The sequence below is a fragment of the Carettochelys insculpta genome, chromosome 2 (genome assembly GCF_033958435.1).
Source record: "Carettochelys insculpta isolate YL-2023 chromosome 2, ASM3395843v1, whole genome shotgun sequence".
In the NCBI taxonomy this organism is placed as follows: domain Eukaryota; kingdom Metazoa; phylum Chordata; order Testudines; family Carettochelyidae; genus Carettochelys; species Carettochelys insculpta.
In genome coordinates this window covers 271,589,277-271,599,103 of record NC_134138.1, presented here as the reverse complement: position 1 = coordinate 271,599,103, position 9,827 = coordinate 271,589,277, and the positions used below count along the sequence as shown (strand labels likewise).

At 43.2% G+C, this 9,827-nt stretch overlaps 1 protein-coding gene across 3 annotated transcripts in view; it reads right to left on the bottom strand.

The window, feature by feature from the left end:
* Positions 1–2,297: 2,297 nt before the first annotated feature.
* MINDY4 (MINDY lysine 48 deubiquitinase 4) overlaps positions 2,298–9,827 on the bottom strand; it is a 126,433-nt gene continuing 118,903 nt past the window's right edge. For all 3 annotated transcript variants that reach the window (XM_074985176.1, XM_074985178.1, XM_074985177.1), the window contains one exon: positions 2,298–8,002. In XM_074985176.1, coding sequence (XP_074841277.1) covers positions 7,954–8,002 — 49 coding nt within the window. In that variant the 3' untranslated portion in view covers positions 2,298–7,953. The remainder of the gene's footprint in view (positions 8,003–9,827) is intronic.

Sequence of the window (9,827 nt, the reverse complement as noted above, 5' to 3'; positions counted from 1 at the left end):
TAACTCATTTGGCAGCTTTTTGTTAAGTTAGGACATATCATTAAAATAAGTTGTTTTCTAGAATCCTGTGTCACGCTGGTTGAAAGGACAAAAGAAAATATTTTAAGAGAAGCCTTCTTTTGTCGCCCGCCAGTTATAAACAAGGTTGCTAGAGAGAAAACAACTTCCTCAGTTCATCTCTTGCAGTGGAGTTTATTATATTCCACTCAACAAAAACAAATAAATAAAGATTACTAATATATAGGAAACCACTTTAATGGGATCCTGCTGTGACGCGCTTCCACAGTTTACAAAGCGAAGTGAACCACGGTATTGTACAACACAGTAGGGCTAATGATTCTCTTACTGTGGACTAACTTGCAGCCCCTACTAACATAACACAAAAATAGCAGAGTGACTTTGCTGCTACAGCCTATTGAAAGTCAAGTGAGATTTAAGCATCTGAAAAAATCTCACTCCACTGCAAGAGATGAACTCCACTGCAAGAGATGAACTGAGGAAGTTGTTTTCTCTCTAGCAACCTTGTTTATAACTGGCGGGCAACAAAAGAAGGCTTCTCTTAAAATATTTTCTTTTGTCCTTTCAACCAGCATGACACAAATACATATATTTCTTTAGTTCAGAAATTAAGACCAAGATTTTCAAAAGGGACAGGGATTTTGGGACACCCACTTTGGGGATTTTCAACCTGAAATGTTTTACAGGATCCCTCTCAATGGCTGTGTACCTGCCTCCTGAAATCGGGCCTCCTGAAAAGGCCTCAGTATAGTCAATCAAAACCTGAGGCACCCAACATCACTACAGGTTAAACATCTCTAGTCCAGCACCCTGCTCTCCATCTCCTGGCATGATTTTAGTTAGCTGGATGTCCACTTATCATGGTGTAGCCAAGTTTCCCCAGTCCCATGAAATATTTTACAGCCACCAGTCCTGGTTCTTAGTGTCCTGTGCTGTTACTTAGATGTAATATACCCCTAAATGTCTTCTAAGAGCCCAGTAAGCAGTGGAAGTGTTGGTAATGCTGCTACACAATACTGACCTCCTGTGGTTCAGCAAATTCTCCACTTTTGCATGAGTCAGATCTGAAATGTGCCAGACTAGAGAGGTTCAATCTGTAGTCATTTTTGAAATTCTTATTCTAAGGCTGCATAATTTCTACCAAGTTATCTATCTTCCCAAGGCTTTCTACTGCAATCACCTCACCTCCTCCCAATTCCATTAAGCTTTTTATGTTCTTTAAAGAGCAATTTAGTTGAACGGCATGTTCATGGAAGATGCTGGTTTGACAAACAGCAGAGATAAAAGTTGCCATTTTTCCCCAGGATGGCGACAGCACAAGAGCAGTAGGGCAATCTTCTCTGTTGTGTCCTTCTAGATTACCTCAACCTGTTCCTAAAGACTCCTTAAAGGCTTGTCACCTTAGGGGCTGGTCTACACCAGAAATACTAATACTTACATCACAGCAATAGAAAACAATGGCGTAGCTGCAATTGTACTAAGCCGATAGCATGGATAGGGCTCCAGTGACTTTGCCAGATTTCCATAGCATGAATGGAACACAAAGCCAGAGTCCTTTCAATGCTAGCTCTTAGCTCACGGGCCAGCAACCTTTCTGGGGTGGAGTGTCAAACTTTTACCTTTTGACCTCTTGGTACAGTCCGAGTGCCAGTGATACTTTTTAAAGTCACTAATAGTCCTACTTATGACAGCTTCATGAATACATAAATGAAGATGCAGAGCTTTACCCTTTTAGGTGGTGGTTGGTAGCATTAGTTGGTCTTTTGATAATCCACAGGTGGCCTGGCTTTGAGCAAACTCCTGCCTTCGTGGGGGTGGAGAGGTGGGGCTGAGCTCCCACCTCACATACTGATGAAAACAGGCTCCCGTGCCACTCTTGGTATGTGTGTTAGGGTTTTCTGACCCCCTGCCTTTAGATTGTTACTGGCGCTAAGGCAGCAGCTGCACCGTTAGTGGAAGTTGCAATCATTTTTCTAGCACAGACAGGCCTGCTTAGGGGTGAGAAAACAATTGAATTTTTACACTTATCCAGGGTGAACCTGCTAACAAGTGGTATCTTTGGTAGTGTGGTCACCTGTCCACTGAGACCAAGATAAATATCATCAAATTAATTTCACAGAAGACTCCGAAGAGTGATCAGATGGTAACAACTTTCCCAGGTCAGCTAGTTCCATGAAATGTTCATTTTCAAACCTCCATTTAATTTCCACTAACACATTCATTATTCAAAGAGGGTGAGGATTAAAGATGCTGATATTACCATTGGTTTGAGTGTTTTATTTGTGTAGAACATTCTGTCCAAAGCTGAATTAAATATACATTTGCAAGGTATATTTTCCTCAAAGGTAATAGAATATAGACAACATTTTACATAATCTCTAATCAAATCCTCATCTAGATATGCAATATATCACTTCTGTTGTTGACTAAGAGGTCCATTTTCAGAAGAGGGTACATTTTTAAAAGTACAGAAGGAATGAGCATGATATTAGAGCAAACATATATTGCAATTTGGGAGCATTACAGGTTTATAATGCAGTTTTGCAGAGTTGCTGCTTTGTTAGTTTCAGGAAGCCATGTTTTCAGGACAATGTAAACCAAAGGAAGAAAAAATGAAAACGGAAATGCAAGTTAAAAACAAGCAATTTGCTGAAACAAGATGTGATTCTGCTAAAAATTGTGTTTCTGTATCGCCACTGAACCCCTAAAGAAACCAGCATTTGGGGGAGTTTTGTGATTGTCTGACACCCCAAAAAGGGATCTGTACGTTCACAATAGTCAGTGTTCTCTTGTAATTTCAGTGAAGTGGAATCACTTAAGCAGGATGATCACTGGGCCTGTGAGTGTGTGATCAGCAACAAGGGGGATGTTCTATAATATGCAGAAGACTTAAGATCTGAATGTCCCAGCAACTGGGCCTCAGGACCAAGATGAGCCCACGTCACCTTTGAGGAGATTAACTAACATCTTTCATCAATGATTCCTCTCACCTGTCACGTTAGCTCTGAGCTGTGGAAAGTGAGCCCTTCAGCCCGGATGGTTGGTGGCTGTAGTGTGTGCCCTGAGGGGCATGGAAATATGTAAACAGAGCACAGATGTTCAGGGACTTAGCCAGGACACAGCAAACCATCCCAGAGGAGTGAAGGTTAATCAATACACATATGTAGCTGTTTCGTGGAATTGTACTGAGCACATTTGTTTCTGGCTCTCTCGTATACAGGATTTGACTGTCTCTTCTGTCTGGATGAACCAGGACTTGGATTTTATGCAGCTAAATACATTTCAGATAAACAGGGGACTTGTCAAAGCAAATGGTATGTGGGGGTGGACGTAACAATTACAGATAACAGATCTCTTTGAATCAGAGGGAGTTGGGTCTATAAGATTCTGCTGCCATGAAAAACAAATGTCAGTGAAAATACTTGCCAGGCACAGAAGCGATTCAAAAGTTTCTGCAGTGTGCTCTGAAGAAAGATTCAGCAGTTCGTGTTATTACTAAATCTGATGAAGGGGGTCTTACCCATAAAAGCTCATTACCTAGTAAACACAATTGTTAGTCTTTAGGGTGCGAAAGGACTGCTTGATTTTTTGTTACATTATTACCTAATCTCCCCATCTCCTCAATTTTTACCCTTCCAGGATGAAGCAGAACATTTCCTCTTTCCCTAGTTCTATGCTTCCATTGTCTTAGAGCTCAACTTCCTGTCTCTTATAGCCTAACAATTCCCCAATTTTTTCTGACGCTAACCAGCTCCCTGATTTGCAACAGACCTTCTACATTTGTTCAAGTGATTTGGGTAGATGTTATTGGGATTGCCAGTCTTTCTACAATGGTCCAGCCAGCTGTTCTACTGAAATCTTACATGCACATATTTGTTTGTTTGTTTGTTTTCCAAGCTAGAGGGCTAAGAAAGAGACTTGATCATATCTGACCTCCGGGACTCATTGCCAGCTTCATTGCACATCTATAATGCTTTAAAAACAGTATCTGAACAAGCCTCACAACACACCTGTGATGTAGGTATTATTATCCCCATTTTGTAGACACAGAGAGGTTAAGGGACTTGGCAAAGGCCATATATGTGTAGTAGAGTGAGGAAGAGAAACCAGATTTGTCATTTCCTGTAGATCTTTAATGGAAGGTTTTGAGCTCATGGGGCGCATCTACACTAGCCGGCTACTTCAAAGTAGCAGGCACAACGTTGAAATAGCATGCATCACGTCTACACGCGCCGTGAGCTACTTCGATGTTGAAATTGATGCTAGGCAGCAAGACATCGAAATCGCTATTTTTATCCAAAGATGGGAATAGTGCCCTACTTCGATGTTCAGTGTCGAAGTAGGGAGTGTGTAGACGATCTGCATCCCACTACGTCGAAATAGCGGGGTCCTCCATGGCGGCCATCAGCTGAGAGGTTGAGAGATGCTCTGTCCAGCCCCTGTGGGGCTCTATGGTCACTGTGTACAGCAGCCCTTAGCCCAGGGCTTCTGGTTGCTGCTGCTGCTGCAGCTGGGGGTCCATGCTGCGTGCACAGGGTCTGCAACCAGTTGCTGGCTCTGTGGACCTTGTGCTGTTCAGGCTGAGTATGTCTGGGAGGGGCCCTTTAATGGGGAGGCTTGCTGTTGCCCCAGAAGGGCTAGTCCACCCTGTGACCCTGTCCACAGGCTTTCCTAGCCCCCTTATTCTGACCGGGGCTGCTTTTGTGTGTAGACGCTCCCCTGCGGGGCCCATTTCAATGCAGCACTTTCCTATGTCGACATTGAACGTCGACAGCACCAGCCCTGGAGGATGTGTGGACGCTATGCATCGAAATAGCTTATTTTGATTTAGCTATGTCAAAATAAGCTATTTCAATGTAGCATCCCAGTGTAGCTGTAGCCCTGATGTTTAAATGCATCCTCTGTCTTGGATGAACACATCAGATCAGCAGAGACCCTGAGATGTGACGGTAGAAGGCCTCTTGAGAACTGGAAGCAAGGAAGGAGGATGGTACAGATCCAAAACTTTTTAAACTAAAAAAGTTTCTGTTCTGGCTCATCCTGAGACAAGATCATAAATCTATCACCAATGATAATTTCTCTAAGGGGGTGTATATATTTCTGTGTAGTTGTCTGCACTGCTATAACCTGGTCCACTAACAGGTGGAGGGGAGAACAAAGAGGGGGTCCAGCTATTCTAAAAGTCCCAGGGCTCCCGGCTGCTGCTGCTACTGCAGTAGTGGTGGTGGCCAGAGTCCCGAGCCCTTTTGATTCATCATATTGTGTGCTCCAGAGCCCTGCAATGCACTTTCCCTCAAGCTCTAAGGGCTGGCATGGGAGAAGTGGCCCTGAGGGTTGACTGCCTCAGCCCTGTCCTTTCTGCCAGCGACCCCTCCCATGAGAAAGGAACCCACTGTCAAGGTGCCTGACAATTCTGTCGGTGTTCCGGCTGTAACTTATCTGAGTATATGCAAATATAAAATTAAGTTTTAATCTAAAAATTTGGTGAAAAACTCCGCGGTTTATTTCTGACAGAAGCATAGACAGTAAATATCAAAAGTTAATAAAGTGGATAATTAAAAAATAAGAATATTCCAAGGTTTCCTTTTGGAACAAAAAAAGCAGATATGAAAATCTCTCATTAAAACATATTTTATGATAGTTTCTTCAAAAGATATATGAATAACTTACAGATCCACCACTTCTCTAATCCCTTCCCATTGCCAGATCATATCATGGCGTTCTTTCAGAGCTTTTGTTCCACAGTTCCTTTGACTGATCTTGCTCAGTTCTGTACACATCATTCTCAACGTAACCCTTCCACCGTTCATTCATGAACCCTTCCCTCCGGGCTTAGCAGCCTGTGGATACATTGTAAGAACATGTTTTTACATGTGTATTTTATTTAACTTCCAGGAACATTACCTGTCACAGCTATGGGCATCTTAAATGTAGAATGTTATGGTGCCTCTGTTTTTATACAATTGTGATGGGGCAAAGTATCTTAGCCCTTGTCTACACACAAAAGTTGTAGGGTTATAAGTGTATCAGAATGGTTCATATGGTACAACATCCCTATTGTGGTAGCAGTTAAAACAGTATAAAAGAGCTTATATTGGCATAGCATGTTTCAGCTAGGATCACCTCCCTGCATAGGAATGCCGGTAATCCTGTATGACCAAAATAGTCTGGGGACTGGTCTGTACAGAAAAATTATTTCAGCATAGGCATATTTGTCCGGGGTTTCCCCCTGCCCCCTACACTGTGATGGCTGCAGCTCTGGCAACATATTTGCCAGTGTAGATGCAGCTCTTGAGGGAAGAGGGGTTCCACCAATAATTTTCCTCACAGAGGTGGTAGTTTTTACACCAACAGCCAAAAATTCTGACACCACAGACTACATCTACACGATATGACTACAGTGGCATAGGCACTGCAAGGAAGCTATACCAACATAGCCTCCGTACCGTAACAATAGCAAACCCTCATGAGTGAAACAAAGCTAGACCAGTAACAGCACAGTTTAGCCCATACTGCTGTGTTTATTCTCAGGGTTTCATCCTGCCCAGCTCTTTTGGTCAAGGATTGCACCTCTCGGTAGACTGGCACAGCTATTGCTGCGGGTGTCTATAGTGTAGACACAGCTTCGTATACAGTACAGGAAATGGAATTAGCATTATGGGTATAAGGATCCTTACATTGGTATAACTGGCTTCCACTGAATGGTTTGCATAAGCATAACGTGCGGCAGGGTGAGGCCAGGAGAGGGGAGGCAGGCGTCACAACAGAGCAGAGACGGAGCTGACAATCAGAATGGGAGCAGCTGAGGAGTAGGCTGCCCTAAATCAGTTAGGGCCAGCTGATCCTCAGGGCTACCTTTACAAGCCCTTCTCCATGCAGGGCCAGGGGAGGATGGTTAAGGAGAGTTTGGGAGGTGAGTGAGGAGAAGGAAGGAGACTTAGAGGAACACCAGAGACCATGAAAGAGGAGAGGAACCTCAGCAACCCAGGGGACTGGGCTGCCCAGTCCAGGGGGGGCCTGAAGCTCAACCAGAGACTGTGAAGAACTGGTCAGCCAGAGGAGCCAAACAAAGGAGCGGACTTGCTGCCATGGCTACAACTAGCAGAAGGAGGTACCAGGGGAAGTGGCCCAAGGAGAGGAGCTGCAAGGGGTAAGGGAAAAGGTAGTCAGTCCTCAATGGTAGCAGCCATTCAGGGTCCCTGGGCCGGAATCCGGAATGAGTGGGTAGGGACTGGGTTCCCCCCAGACCACCTCCGGCCCCAAGCAAGGGTAATGGGGTTCACATGGTGAGGCCAGTGGACTGAACGGAGGACCTGAGGCCCAGGAATGAGACTGACCCTGCCATAAATTATATCAGTAAATATTATAGCCCTACATAGTTACACTAGTGCAAGAATTGTATGTAGACCAGCCCACAAGGCACAAGCCTAAAATATTAATAACTCATTCACCGGAAGGTGTGAATGACCAAAACTAGTGAAAAATGAGAACTTTCTTCTCTAGCAATGCTTCCCATGTCTACCTGGGTTTCCTTGGTAAACAACAAAGTCGGGGGAGGAGAGAAAAGCCAATACGAAAGAAAGCTGGGAATAGCTTCTTTTGTCTGATCCTTGGTGAAAGTTGGGGGGTGGTGCTGAAGGGATCCAGCAATGGAACTCAAGGAGAAGTTGACAGAGTTGCTGCTCTGTCCAAAAGCTCATTTTGGCAGTGGAGATTCTGTCTATTGTCATGCATGGTGCATAAAGGATGTGACAACCAATGTAGGCAAATTATGTTTATGCAATGGATAATAAAGCTGAACCACAAGGTGAAATTCTTCGTGCAGCATGTCACATGGCCTCACCACAAACCGCCCAAATGTCCAGGAGTTTTCACTGTGCTTTCCTCACAGGTGAGAGTTGGCTTTTCTAGAAGTTTTCTTCTATTTTAGTTCTGTCACAAGATGGGTTCTGTGCCATTCCAGTCAATAACAGCTCCTTTCCACCTAAGTAGAAAAGAGATCCAGATATTCTAATGGGTTAATGTCCTACTTGAGGTGGTGCCCCCATGCCCAAATACTATAAGATGTGTATAACTGGGGTGGACCCATCAATGCCAGCCACTTTCCTCACGTATCCAATAGGAATCCACCTCTCTGGAACCACTGCTTCAAGTGGAATCCACTGGCAGTCTGGCTGGCACACTCAGCAGAGGGGACCCCAGACTGAACTAGCCTGGACACTGAGCAGTCTCTTACTTGGTTTCTCACCTTAATATTCAACAGTGACACATTCCAACCCTTAAGACTCCTTTTCCAATCCCAGTTTACAGTCTAAATTGCAGGTTTCTTAATTTGTTTTCTAGGGATAATACTGAACTTATTTCAACTTAGACAAAGCAAAGGGGGACATGACTGAAAACCTGTTAGCTTCTCCTTCCATTTTAATCAGAGGCACAGCTCAAAATCAAATAGTTGTTCCCGTCATATATTGCTTTTTGTCCTGACATCTCCCCTCACACACCCCCGCAGAAAGATTTGACATATCTTTCATGTGGTCTCTTAGGACACGTCTGGAAATTATTCCAGAGCAACTAAAATCAAATTAATAACTTCCAAATTTGTTAAATTAAAATAGCATGCCTGCACTACTGCTATTACTCCTCATGGCCTGGTCTACACAGGGAACCAATTTTGAAATAAGGCTCTTTATTGAAAAATAAGCGGCATGTTTGACTATGTCTAGACTACAGAGATCCTTCAAAGGAAGTTCTTTCAGAAGATATTTTCCAAAAAACCCCCCTCCTTTTGAAAGAGTGCATCCACCCACACAAAAACAGACTGAAAGATCGAGCTGCTTTTATAACAGACAACGTCCATGCAGCCCCCACTCTTTCGAAAGAACGGGTCAGAGAGAAAAAAATCTGGCACCATGAGGACTTCTCTTTCAAAAGAAGGGCCCCACAGAGCCTCTATACACACTTCCTTCCTAAAGAAGCTTTTGAAAGAAGGCATTCTTCCCAAAATGGGAGTTGAAGAGTGCTTTTGAGAGGAGTGCCGCATTCTGTCGATTTACTTTTGAAAGCATGCTTTTCATGTGTAGATGCTCTGCGGGATCTTTTGAAAGAACTTGCTAGCGTACATGTGGCTGTAGTGTGGACGCTCTGCTTGTTATTTCAAAATAAGGGGCCTTATTTTGAAATAGACTCCTATTTTAGACCCGGTCTTAGTGACCACTATAGGGATTAGCCCTAAGCTATTACTACTGCTCTAAATTCTCAAATGGTACTAGGCAATTTGCAAATTCCTAAATAGACAGGTCTCTGAATAGGTAATTGTATTTGTTACCCTAAAGCAAGGAGAGTATATTTTGTTTCTGCTGGTGGTGCTAGTGTATATTTCTTTCAAATGCTTAACAGACAAGTTCACAGGAACATTTTATCTCTTTTCTCCTATGCTACTGCCTTTCCTTGGAAACAGCGCTAAGATACATATTTAAGAGAACATTTTCAAATGGGCCTCTACATTTGAATACATCAAGATTTTTATTCAGTAATTTATATAGCAGTAGAACCCAAAATGTGCTAGACATTGTTAAACACAGAGAAAGACACCACACTAGATCTAAAATCCATTGATGTCAATGATAGTCTTAGAAACAACCTCATTGGGTTGAAGATCAGATCTATGGAGAGTACAATGTGGTATTTAGATGAAGCATTACTTGAGCAACACATTCAAACAGATACTTATACATGTAATATTTGCAAGTGTCTGTTAAAAGCCTCTGGAAATGAGTCACCACCAGTCTAATAAATTCCAATCACTAGCA